This window comes from Numida meleagris, chromosome 2 (assembly GCF_002078875.1).
Source record: "Numida meleagris isolate 19003 breed g44 Domestic line chromosome 2, NumMel1.0, whole genome shotgun sequence".
Classification (NCBI taxonomy): Eukaryota; Metazoa; Chordata; class Aves; order Galliformes; family Numididae; genus Numida; species Numida meleagris.
The window spans coordinates 43,846,497-43,859,954 of record NC_034410.1 but is presented as its reverse complement, the minus strand read 5'-3'; the positions used below and the strand labels follow the sequence as shown (position 1 = coordinate 43,859,954).

At 37.5% G+C, this 13,458-nt stretch overlaps 1 protein-coding gene across 8 annotated transcripts in view; it reads right to left on the bottom strand.

Annotated features, from left to right (window-relative positions):
- TRAK1 (trafficking kinesin protein 1) overlaps positions 1-13,458 on the bottom strand; it is a 132,550-nt gene that overhangs the window by 18,110 nt on the left and 100,982 nt on the right. For all 8 annotated transcript variants that reach the window (XM_021388942.1, XM_021388939.1, XM_021388940.1 and 5 more), the window contains 9 exons: positions 13,219-13,319; positions 12,378-12,486; positions 10,051-10,129; positions 9,501-9,631; positions 8,907-8,981; positions 7,524-7,661; positions 5,877-5,953; positions 3,633-3,866; positions 2,368-2,684 (listed from right to left, as the gene is read on the bottom strand). In XM_021388942.1, the coding sequence (XP_021244617.1) occupies positions 2,368-2,684; positions 3,633-3,866; positions 5,877-5,953; positions 7,524-7,661; positions 8,907-8,981; positions 9,501-9,631; positions 10,051-10,129; positions 12,378-12,486; positions 13,219-13,319 (1,261 nt within the window). The remainder of the gene's footprint in view (positions 1-2,367; positions 2,685-3,632; positions 3,867-5,876; positions 5,954-7,523; positions 7,662-8,906; positions 8,982-9,500; positions 9,632-10,050; positions 10,130-12,377; positions 12,487-13,218; positions 13,320-13,458) is intronic.

Sequence of the window (13,458 nt, the reverse complement as noted above, 5' to 3'; positions counted from 1 at the left end):
GTTCAGAAGAAACACACTGCCCTTTAAGTCCTAGCAAAGAGCAGAGCATTGCTGTACAATAATACTCTCAAAAGTTAAAGAAAAATGCCAAAAATCAGCATTTCTTTCTGCACTGCATGTAAGTATAAAATCCTGTTGCCAACTAACTTCTACCTACAAGCTTCTGAAGACACAAGCATTTTCGCTTCATGTATCACCAAAGCCTGTACTCACAGAAACTCTGCAGAACAAATGCACTAAGTTAACAATTTTTTTAACGTTTCCCAAGGAAATATATTCACCAGAATACCTGTATTTTGAGTTTTAATACTTCTAGTGATGCTACATGTTATCCATTTATTTTGGAAAGGAGGAGGATCAGAATTGCTCTGCACCTCTATTACTTAAACCTCAATCTCATACAATGCACGTAAGCGAGCTTTAACTTTTCCATAGGGAAAATTAACACAAATGCAAAAAGCAATTAATAGTTGTGAACATTCAGTTGTGAACTGACTTAATAAATAAATATAAAAATGAAGGGAGGAGTCCTTGTCCTATATTCAATCCCAGACTCCCACTAGACAGTTTTACAAATTATATTAGTTTTCTTATAGGACACAGGGAGTGCTATTTTGTGCTTAAAGTACAAGAAGCTGCACATACAGTAGTTTAGTTAAAAAAACAAAAACAAAAAACAACCTCACCAGAGTGTAACTAAAGCAAGTCAACTTGAGCAGACATTCTATTCTGTTTTTAAACGATGTAAAGAACAAATAATTCATTCCTTAGGGCCTCTGTCACGCTATTTATTTTACTGTGTGACTTAATTGCTTTAAAGGAGTAGAAGGCACTAACCTGAAGTATAATACAGAACCAATCTTTTCTTCCCCCATTTTAGGGCATGAGTATCCTTGGGAAAGCAATACAATCCAAAAAGCACAACTACTGGTAGCAGTTTGAAGGTACTATTTTGCCACAGTAGCGTGAAGTTTAAAAACAAAAAACAGAATTAAACTTCATGAAAAATACATGGGAAAGAAACTATGTTGACGTGAGGAACAAAATAATAAACGTGTTTAATAAAAGATGACAAACAGTAAACCTATGAAACAGACACAAAATGAGATGTAAAACCAAATGCTGAAAGTACTTCAGCAGATAATTTTAAGGAAAAAAAATTACCCAGTGGGAATAATAAACAGAACTATTTAAACAAAATCCAACAAAACAGTCAGATAGAAAGATGATAAGGAATTGAAGAGTTTATTGGAAGAAAAAAAGCAGATATAATGGGATGGTGACAAATTATTACAGTGGTAGCAAACAGTAACTCAAATGAAGCTGGATCATCCCCTTTCTCATGATGTAACAGGCTTTTTATGACCACTTAAAAGCAATCATGAAAACAAACTACTACAAACTGCTAAACAGCATGGACTCCTGTGCTATCGCTATAGTTTCATTGGAATAGGCAGATACAGCACGTACTTTCTTCAGGACACAAAAAGGGTTGGGTTTTGCTTCTGTGTTATGCTAAATGCTTCTTATAGACAAAGTAATTTTTTCTAAAAAGATGAACAAACGACACAGACAACATAACGTAACACAAAAGTTCTGTCTCAGAGAGAGCAGGGAAGGACCAAAACAAAGAAACCAAAGCTACATTGCATAACTAAATTATTTCTGCAGTACTATAGACTTTTGTTTAAAATCTGGAGGAATTTACTCAGTTTTCACTGCCAGCAAAAACCTGAAAGTTCTCAAGAGAGTCAGGCAGACAATACTACTCGTGTACCACCAGCTTTGTTAGGCAGACTACAGAAATGCACTTTGCTCTGAAATTAAGCTCTAGTCCTGACAACAATATGCAGAGGAAATTTGGCTAAAGCAACTTATTTCACACTTGAAACCAAAGCCGTAGAGACTCGTGTGGCCACTCAGTCAATTAAAGTGCAGAGGTCATTTTTAATCACAAAGGTAGTCCTACTAAACAAACTGGTCTATTCAAAGCAAAGGTTTTTGCAGACACCCGCAGAAATGAGAGCTGATGAACTAATACTCTGTCACTCATTTTCAGATACACAAATACCTTCCTTTTCTAAGTATGAAACAGCAACACTGAGATTTAACTCACATGTAAGGGTGTACTGCTTATGCATGTATGGCCTGTAACATCTTATTCCCTTGGCTGGATTTGTTTCCTAACACTTTTAAGGCTTGTAGAAAAATGTATTAGCTAGAAGATCTCAAACCAACAGCGTGGATTACTGTCTCTAAAGTAAAAAGAATACGTATTGCAAAGATTTCCTGCTTTCTGATAATGGATAAGAGACCACAAAGAGTCACTTAGAAGAACAGATAAAGGCCGAGGCCCTTTGTTATCACCTTCTAGTGGTTTCACAATCTGAAGCTTTTCTGGTAGGTAGGAGCGACTGCTGATAGACATTCCTGAATATCCAGTGAATTCTGAAAATCTGGAGTGAGTTCCCAGAGACATGATGCTTTCTGTGGGAGTAACGGAACCACTGCGGAGTTCGCCTTTTTCTGCCAGTTCCCGCAACTTCCTTTCCTGCTCTTCTTCAAAGAACTTCCGCTCTGACAGGTAATTCTCCCGCCTAAGGGACAGCCTGCGAAGGGCAGTCTCTAGGTCACTGGAGCCTGGTGTCCCCGGAGTTCCAGGCTTCTTCATTCTGTCTTCATTCCTAAAGCATAATGGGACAAAAGAAAAAAAAAAGAAAAAGAAAAAGGTGGGGGTGGGAAAAAGATTATTTGAGAAAATTAAAATTTTCATGTGATAGTTTTGAGACATTCAAGCTTGAGATTACTGTGCCTGGAAACAACTCGCCACGCTACCAGAGAGCTGCTCTAAGGCAGACACCAGTATTTTCTCTTTTAATAACAAAACCATTTTGAATTCTAGTTCCTGGCTGGAAAAGCTGTGCATTAAGAACTTCCCTCTACAAAGAACTGAGAGATGTTTACTAGTCTCTTTTTTATGATTATAGAAACTCAATTGACAAGGCCAAGTCTTCTAGGGACAACGCTGCAAGAATAAATCAATAAGTCACACAAGCATTCTATGATGATAAACTTTCACTGCTTGTTTTGAGACGTTAAGTAGTTTTTCCTATAAAGTATATGAAGCATAAGCTAAAGCTAAACTGAGGGAAGAGACAAGTAGCTGGAAAGTAAAGTTCTAACTTTACTAACTAGTTTCCTTTATAAGTTTTCACAGTAAGTTTCCAACATCTATCTATACATCCACCACTTTATTTAAGATCAAAAGAGTTAGCTGCAGCTGCAACTTAGGTCAGAACTCCATAGCATTAATGTAAACCTGTGAAAATGTAAGTAAATATAAGTACTGATCCACATTTGCGAAGAGAATGTGTGGTTTTATGTCATTTAGTGCTGATGCATCTCCAAAGAAGTGCAAATTGCAGAAACTGATATACAGTGCTTTCAAAAAGCACTTGAGTGTTGAGGAACTAAAAGCACAAAAAGGAACATTTGAAGATAGCTGCATGATATTAGATGAGAAGAGGAAGACAGAAGCTCCTTGCCTATATGCCAGAATTAAGAACAAAAACCAAAACAAAACAAACAAAAAAACAAAAAAAGTCCACAAAGCCTAGTGCTACAGTACTGACCCATTCTCAGAGTCTGTCTCTAGGATGATGCTGTTGGTCTTGTTGTCTATCACAATGTTAGAGATGTCTCCCCCATAGAAACTGGAACGTGGAGTGCTGACACAGCTGGAAATGAGTGAGTTCATCGCAGAAGACTGGTTGGAGCCTGGGATATTCATTGGCGATGGAGTCATGGATCTTTGCTTGACAACTTGGTTAACATTTCTCACTGTTTCGAAGACCCGCTTCTGATGACTAGTAAGACACACACACAAAGTTGATAATTACTTAATACTTTAAAAAACAACCAGATAAATAGGTAACAACTTGTTAATGACCCTACCCACAGCTCCACTATTCACCTTTCCCTTATAGTATCTGTAAAAGAGTACATGCAGGGTTTCATTTTCATTACAGTCTGGCCACAACGTTCAATCCATCAACATAACACTTATATCATGCTACAATATTTTAGGCAGATTACTGGAGAATTATGTGCATGGATCCCCTCAAATATTAACACAAATTAAGTGAAAGAGCATTTTAGTACATTACCTAAAAACCCCTTAAAGTCACTGTGTGGAAATAAGTTTTCAAGAAACAAAACTAATACCCATTCAATTCTTAACTATAAGCTGGATAATCCATTTCAAAAGAGAATCTGGATTTTCCCTATGACAAGCAAGTCTTTCATCCTTCCTTTCTGTAACCAATTTCCCACCTCATTAAGTAGCATTTTTTTTTTTTAAAAAATCAGAAATATAACAGCAAGAGTCTAGGCAGAGGTGGTCAAGGATGAAAATATAACTTTTGACCTACTTATACATTTTTTCTTTATCACCATTGTCCTGACATCACAAACTGTTATTTACTTCAAGATAAAGATCAGATGACACTTCAGCAAAAATTTCCTGACAAAATAAATTTTTCCTACATCCTGATGCAAAAGTACTACTGCTTTGTCTTATATTTCAACACTGGTTGAACAGAACACCCCATCCCTTCCAGCTTAGAGGTAATACTGCAGTAGCACAACAATGACATCATGCCTTCCAATGTCATTCCAATTTCTGTCCTGTCCATGAGTGCCAAACAGTTGCATCCTTTGCGTGCAGACTTCAAGTCTATAGCTGTTTGTCTGCAAGAGGATGAATCTAAGAGCATCTATCAATAAAAAAAAATCTCATGGAGCCTTCACTGCTGAGCAAATAAGACCCATGAAAGCTATGAAACCTAAAAGAGGTGGTATTCTTTGGTATATCCATAGCAATATAAAAGAATTCCTACAGAAACTAAACTATTCTTAAGTTAGATTACTCTGGAAGGACAAAAGGATCCTATAGAGTTTGAGCATGCCCACATCTTTTCCACCTTACATTTTTTTAACCAACATTTCCCTGCTAAAGCCTCCCTTACAGTTCTTGACTTTTACTTGGAAAAGATTAAGTATATGTCAGACTGTTTGTAAATACACTTGGAAGGTTTCCTGGATGCGGCCAGTCCTTTCCTCATAAAATAACAGGACAAACAAGTAAAAGCTTTAAAAGACCTCCTAATTAGGATTAAATTGTTTCAAATTAACCAGTCCATGCTTTGTTCAATTAGGCAAGATAAACCTGCTGGAGTACACATTCAATTTACATCAGTAAAGTCTTTTCCGCCAAGCTGTAGCTAACTTAAGCTTTTGGGCCTTAGTAAGTACTTAACTTGTTTCAAACTACTGTTGTTGATTTCAAGAGAGCATTAGCAAAATGTGAGCTAATTTACACAGGTGTAATTGGCATCAGACTGTAAGTACGCACCCACTCCAAATCCCTGTCTACATTGATGTTTTCTCTAAAAATCGGTTTAGATCAATAACTACTTTGTAACTTCTGCTCTAACACCAGAAAAGAGAACTTAAGGAACTGAACTCATCCCCTGAACACTAAATGACGAAACGTAACATGGTAACACACAAGAGAATCCATCTTTTTCATTCTCAGAATCACGTTTTCAGCACTCAAAGAGTATGAAAAGTTCACAAGGCAAGGCAAAACCTTTATGTGAAAGTTTTCTTAAGGTAGCTTAACAAAAAATATATATATATAACCATCCCAATAACCAGATAATTTGTTTTCCTTTCCCGCTATAATTGACACTTTTCCAGAAATATTTACTTCTAAATCTCCAGCTCAATTATAACCTGTCTTTTCCTTTCTTAACAAAAACTAATCAGCTTCAGATAGAAACAATCAATTAGGAACCAATTCTTTTTAGTCGTACGCCAAGTCAGGAGAATCAGGTTCATCTAGATGCAGCTCCTTCCTCATTGACCCTTCTATCTCTGCTGCCAAAGAATCCTGTTAAAGACAAGTACAAAAGAAAAACAAATCTTAGTATTAACAGGTTGTCACTGCAGGAAACAACTGATTAGTTCTATAAAGTACCTAATAAATTGTCATTCCAGAAAAAAAATATAGATTTAAAAATGAAAATAGACAGGAAAGTTAGAAGACCAATGAATGTATTTAAACAGGTGACAAGTTACAGCTTAGCTTCATACTGCTATAGTACTCATCTTCTGAGGAGACATAACATCTGACAAAAATCCTGAAAAAACATTACAGCAACAACAGATTCCAGGTCACCCAGCTTTTAAGAGTAAATTCCCATCTCAATGACACCTTCCTTTCATATAAAATGTTTCACTTAATTTCTTTTTATTTAAAGCCACCAGAAAGCATTCTTTCCTTTTACAGCATTACCCCCTGACCCATAAAAAAAAAAAAGTTCACTGGAATAAAATATCAATACACTTCCCCCACAGGGTTAAAGGTTATCAGTTCTCCACTGCTGGTCAGTATGCATTACTGCCTAAACGTAGTGAAGTGCATGGTCTAAATGCCTGGTTCCCTGAATCAACATTTGAAAACCATTTTTATACAAAACACAAATGCATCTGAGCACAAGTATCTTTTTCTCAGCTTTCAACTGTACTTGTGCAAATACAATTTAAAATATTATATGTCTGCACTTTAGCTGATGCTCTACCTCAGAAGGGACAGTGAAAAGGCAAGGCAGTTTCCTTCTCAAGAGCATAAACCAATCTATTTGTGTTCTTTCTCAGCTGTTAAGATGAGGTGTGGCTGAAGACAAGGAGGGCAGACAAGATTCTGTTGTTCAATTACATTAAGGAGACTCAAAAGAAATTTCACTGGTATAAATCCCCTCAGAAGTAATGAAATTATTTTAGAGATACATAGGCAAATAAAACCAGGCATTGAATATTCCTGGACATTCTTATCCACTCTCTCTCATTTGGTTAAGGGTACTGCATATTCTCCATGCTTTAAACAAACAATTGTCAAAATCAAATGCAATTAGTTAAATAATGTTGATAAAACCAGTGAGATCGCCATAACTGACATTGTCATAATACACTTTAACAACTATTCCTTTAATGAATTGTCAGTATCACTAAAACAAGAATGCCTACGTAGTGCATTCAATTACTGAAGGGGCGTATAGCATAAGTGTCAAGAAGGATGCCACATCCAGGAGTCATCAGTTATGTTATCAGCAAGTTACATCTTCAAGGATATTGAAGAAAACCAGGAAGCTCCTATCGAAAACCAGGCTCCACCATACAGAAGATGCATACTTTAAACCTATTAACGCTACTCATGATTTATAGCCCAGCCAGCTTCAGGTTGCATATACAGTTAAAACAACTAACCACACAGCACCACCGTTTCAGAACGAAGTATGTAGGATCAATCACTGAGGTATCCTGTAACACTACACATACATATTCCACCCATGCTCCTGTCTGCATCCCATCCTTAGGGCTGTAAATCTGGTGTAAGCACTCACGTTTCCCTTGTTTGCTTGTTTTATGAAATGTTTTTTTTTCTCCTTAAATCTGCTTACCATAGGGAAGAGGCCAAGGGAGTGGTACCGACGTGAAATAGCATTTGGCATAGTCTTGTTCCTAAGGTTTTTCAGCTCTTCTTGAGCCTCATGAAGCATTTCCATGCACTCTGCATACTTGTCTTCCAGCTCACGCAACTACAAAATAAAGAAAACAGTCTAAGACCTTGTGAGCTGCACTGTAGTCACGAAAAGCCCAAAATTGTTTTAACATGAATAAGGATAACAGTCTAAGGAAGAATATCCCATTTTAAAGGAAAATAACTCCAAAGGGTGAATTTACTATCACTGAAAATCATGAATAACATTGATCAGTAACAGGAAGGGAACACGTAAAGTTTTAGGCTGATGATTAACAAGGGAGGAGAAGGAATTAGTGGCTCCAATTCCTATTCTCTCTATCTAGATGAAGTCATTGTCAAAGAGAAGATATGGAACTAAATGTGTGTTTAGTCTGATCAGCTGCAGCAGTTCTTATCTGCCTGATTATCATCATGATGACCACAGTGGCAAACAGCATGAGAAAAGAACAAGATATTGCAGTGTCCTAAAAGACCTAAGAATTTTTAAGCCAAGACTTTATACATATATATTTTATATAACTTTCGACAGTCTAACACCATGGCTTATTTATAGCTTGACCTCCTCAGAAAACATACCATATGTAATCACTCTGTGTGCAGATGTCTGCATACCCTCATGGTTTATCAGTTCATCACCCATTTCAACAAAGCTAGGCAAAGAGGCAGAAGCCTGAAATAGTGCAGTTGTCCAAGTTTCATAAAAATAAGCTACTTGGCTTAGAAGCAGAGACTCCAGTGGAAAAGCATGAGCTTGATCTCTGTGAAGCACCACATATACGAAAGGACTATCAGTTTGAAAGGCTTCAATGAGCATTCCTATCTTTGACACAAGGTAGTCCAAGTACTAGACACATCCTAAAGGGATCAGGCTTTTTTCATTCTGCTTTGTCTATTTTGCACATCTTGAGTGCAGTACCTAGAAGACAGCCAGCAATTCTGGGCTGTCTTCGGTTTACCCACTGAAGAAATACACTACAAACGAGCTCTTCCATGCTATCTCACTATTCAGGATAAGCCTGGTTTACCAGCCTAGAGAAGGTACCCTCCAAAGGGGTTCTTAAACAGTCCATAAGCCTCAGTTTTTCAAAACGTGTGCCATTTAAGCTGGAAAGAATAGGAAGAAAAAGTTCTAATTTCTTCTGGGAACAGGAGAAATTACTTCATTCATATATGTGTATGTATATATATATACGCAACATTTTTTAATGCTTCTGATCCAGCTTACATTAAAACTCCCATGTTAAAGCAAATATCCATTGTTCTACTACTAAATTATTCTAATACTAAGCAGTGTACTTACCTCTGCTGTGAGCTGCCTCTGGGCATCTTTAGCTGCTCCCAAATGCTGAACAAGTTCTTCATTTTCAACTGCACACTAAAACATGACAAGAAACATTAGAAATACTGAAATGTTTTGACCTGTGTAATGTTTGTATCATATACTACAAGTAAATAGGAAAATTCTAACTCTTCTCAAGACTCTCTTTGCAGAAATATTAACCCATCTCTCTTTGTTTTTAAACTTTAAAATGTTAACACAAGTGCACCCAGCATAAGCCTGTACCCTACAAAATGAACCCCTCAAGACCATAATATTATGACTATTTGCTCACTGAAATACTTGTACTGATATTCCTGGTTTACTTAAGTTTACTGCAGAATTTTATTTAATATTGAAAATAAATGTACTTATTGTATGTTAAAAATGCTTATGTAAAATACGAAATACATATGCTTTCCACTCAGGCACAATACATACTAAATATCAAACAATGACATCCAGATAACAGGGTTCAAAATTCCCTTTAGGCTCCAGCATTTATAAATTGTAAATTATCTTCTGGTTAACAGTAGTAGCAAATCACAGCAATGCTCTTATAACTGGATTCCTTACAGCTTTTGCCTTTTTCTGCAGATCGACAATCTGAGAGAGAAGATGGGTGATTTCTTCCTGCTGCCGGGCAGCATCTTCAGTTTTCTTTGCTAACTCCTCGGAGATATTGGCAATCTGTATGTTTGCATCCCCTTTAAGATAAGTGATTACAATCACCATTACAATATGCAAAGGCAGAAAAGTAAGCAGAAGGATGTTCTTTCAGAATGTGACTTGATTCAGCAGAATCCCTCCCCAGAATGCAGCAACATTTTTGGAAAAAATGGTAGGACACAAAACCAGAAAGACACAAAGTGCTCATGTTGCAAAGGATGCTGTACTTTCCCTAACGCTAACATTTTCCACACAAAACTATTTCGCATCTCAGAAAGATTTAACTTACACACAGCAGAAAATTCTGGCTGTAATAAGTCAGCTGAAATTTTCTTCCCAGAACCATTTATATAATGACAATAAGTGTTACAGGAATAAACGACTGACTGACGCAGTTGTTTTTTCTTTTTTTTTTTTAAACCAAACCACCTTAAATAAGATCTAAAAAAAGACATACTTAGCTCTTTTACGCAGTCATTGACAAGCTGTTGTTCTTTCTCTTCATAAGTAATTGTTTCAGTCTTCAGCTGACAGGCCTATTCAAGAAATTCACAAGAAATATGCTATATTAGCATGTTTGTTCTCTGCCAGCATGCTGCTGCATTTCCACCTGCTTCAGAAAGACAAGCTTTTCTAATCACTCCTCCAAGATGATAGTGAAAAAAGTAACAGTTTTTGCCTGCCCTCCTTTAAGTTCTGGATAAAGAGACCAGGTGAACATTCTGCAGAGATGCTACTGCATGAAGTTGCACCAGTATTCCCTTATCTCCACAAGGTGTCACCTGTGTACTTTACGTTTAAAAAAATTCCCTATGTGTACAAAAGTCACATATGCAAAGCTTTTATCTGGTCACCTTAACAAAGGTAGGTATCTAATTAAATGCATAATTTAAACACGTGAAATTAGAACAAAAACCATCAGACCATATTTTAAAATTCCTAACACTGTCACTGTATATTCCACATAAAACCTTAGTGTAGTCTCCTTTCCTGATTTGTCTTTTCTCCCCCAGCCAGCTGGCTCTGTCTGGCACCACCTTGATGAGCCTGGAATGTATATCTAATGCATAGACACACAGAAGGCACTGGAAGCTGCAAAGGCTCAGGGGCTTCAGATTTGGCTCCACATTGTGCCTCACTGGCACAGACTGTATATCTCTGTAAGGGAAGTTACTGCTATAACAGGGCTCTCCTATTACATCCTGAAGCAGCGTTCCTCTCCATTCTAACCCTATCTTGACGATATCTACTGCTCATCTTCCTTGTGCAACTTCTCAGAGAAGTGCACAGCACTCTCTATTACGCGGTGTCTCACCCAAAGGTGTGACATCTACTTATTTTCAATGGACCCTACATTTGCAGTAGAAAACAGTAAAGATACTATGTTTTCATACACTCATTCTTAGCCCAAAAGTATTTCATCTGGTATACTTGGTTACGTGATTGCAAAATGGTAATATGCTCCCAAAGTTTAAAGGTTGTATTGAAAATTAATATAAAATTCTTGATAAGATATTCAATTAGGGAGTGTCATTTCTGATAAACAGGGAAATCAATTCTATCACACATAAAAAGCAAGGTCACAATCTTAGATTATTAACAGCCTGATTTGAAAAACAATTGAATATATTTAATGCAAATTTTGCCTAGCAATTTATACTTTAACAAACACTGAATTTTTTTTTTTTTTTTTTAAATGCAGAGTGATCTCTACAGCTAAAGTCATCTATGGCTATTCAGTCAGTTCTTTTAAGGAAGATTTCAAACCACAGTGCTATACTTGAGAACTTACCTGTATTTGAGAATTAATTTCAGAAAACCAAGGTCAAATATCCCACTAATTTCATGTTTTTGCTGCTCTCTTTTTATGTTTTCATAAAGAACATTAATAATTAAAGTAAGTGTTGTTACTTATATACATTAAGTATATTATGTATTTTATGAGGGCTGCTCCTGTTTTATGACATTGGCCCATAACGTCAGAGGTGGATGCTGGTGGTATGGCAGAAGTAGCTGCACTTTCCCACCAATATCCCATTACATGTTGTTGCTGTGTAACAGATGGCAGCAGTGGGGCAGTCTGACAAAATGGTGTCTGACATGGAAGTCTGTCTGAAGCAAAGGTGTGAAATTTAATTCCTCAGTGCAGAAAAAACTGCCCCCACTGACATTCATTGACACTTGCTGAATGTTTATGGAGACCAAACAGTGGATGTAAGAACAGTGAGGCAGTGAGTGGTGTGTTTCACCAGTGGGTCACCTCCGCTAGTGCACTTTGTTATGAGCGCAGCACGCAGGCTCTTGTTCATCACTGGTGAAAATGCATAGCTAGAGGTGTCTACATTGAAGAGTCTTTTGTAGCTAAGAATTTTCTATCAAACAGCATTATTGTGCTCTTTGTGTTGGTTGTAGTTTCCATGGAAATAGTTAGGAGTCATTATTTTTAGAGCAGCTTTCCCTAGACATGGCCCTAGACAATTCCTCTTCACACAGCACAGCCCAGGCAAGACAAAAGGTGAGACATCCATGCTGTATGCCCTAGCATACTCTGCTGGCAAGGAAATTGCTAGGAATGTAGCTTCATGGAGCTCTTAATTTTCAGTCTTTCCTTCATTTAGGAGGAATAAAGGACAGCGATTAAATAACTACAAGGAGATCTTTGTCACTCATGGAATTACATACTCTTAATTAGATGCTTCCACAACTTTTAATATACACTTCTCACTACCTGTGTTCTGGCATTCAAATGAACTGTCTTAAGCAAAACAAAGTGTGCAGTTTCACCTCAGATCTAAGCACAACATTCTCTTCTTCAAGGTCCTTGAGTTTCTTCTGAAGAGAATCCAAGTGAAAGTAGTTCTGGACAGAGGAGGAAGATTCGTTCCTCTTCAGCCTTGATTAAAAAAAAGAATAAAAATCAGCAAGTTCTAACTCATTTGTACCTGCATCATGGCCAACCTCACAAGAAAACAGGCTGAACAGGGGTCTCAAACAGCCAGAGCCACATGAAATACACCAAGACTATGAGAAAAGAAACAACTTTACCATAGCAATTTAATAGCTCCATGATTAATGCTGCACATGCTTCACCAGAATGCAGCAACAACTTTGCAAGCGAGTGCAGACAGCCCCTCAAAGCCTGTAATGCTGTTCAGCCAGCTAATTGCCTGGAACACACAATAAGCCACGTTGATTTTTTTTTTCTTCTGCTGCTGAAAACAGCATGGCATTTTTCACTGTGTCCTCAGGTTCTTCAAGCACAGAGGTCACCCATGTGGAACATTCTAGAACAGCGTGCAAAAGGAATGTGGAGCAGCAGGGTACTGTAGGTGGAATGAATCAATGTTGGCCTCACACCCACAGTGATACAGTTCCTGTGAAAGTCACAGTGCAGTATCAGCAGCCTTCCTATCTACTTTCCCCTCCTGACTCTTGTTTGCACCAGTACAGCCAGCTAGTTCAATGCAAATCTTTCCAGCTGGTGCCATGCACCAAGTTCAGAGTTCCATTTATAGGTCCAGCCTTTACAGGGATCATTATACTACCATTCAAAGCTATGAAAACTGTCTGAACTACCCCTGCTTAGTACCAGACAAAGGTTCAGTGTTGCAGATTGATAACTTACGGGGTGGAACAGATGGACTCTGGCTCACTTTCTTCAGCAGCACTGGTATAGAACTGGAGCAGCTCATCTTTCATAGAAAGCTCATGCCGTAACTGAGAAACCTGCACAAAGAAATAACTTGCAGATCAGTAACTTGCTTTTCTAGACACGTTGTCAAGTAAACTCACTATCAATTAGTTATTCATCTTCCAAGCACCACCTTCAGACTAAATCAAGTGGCCAAAAATGGAACAGACCAGA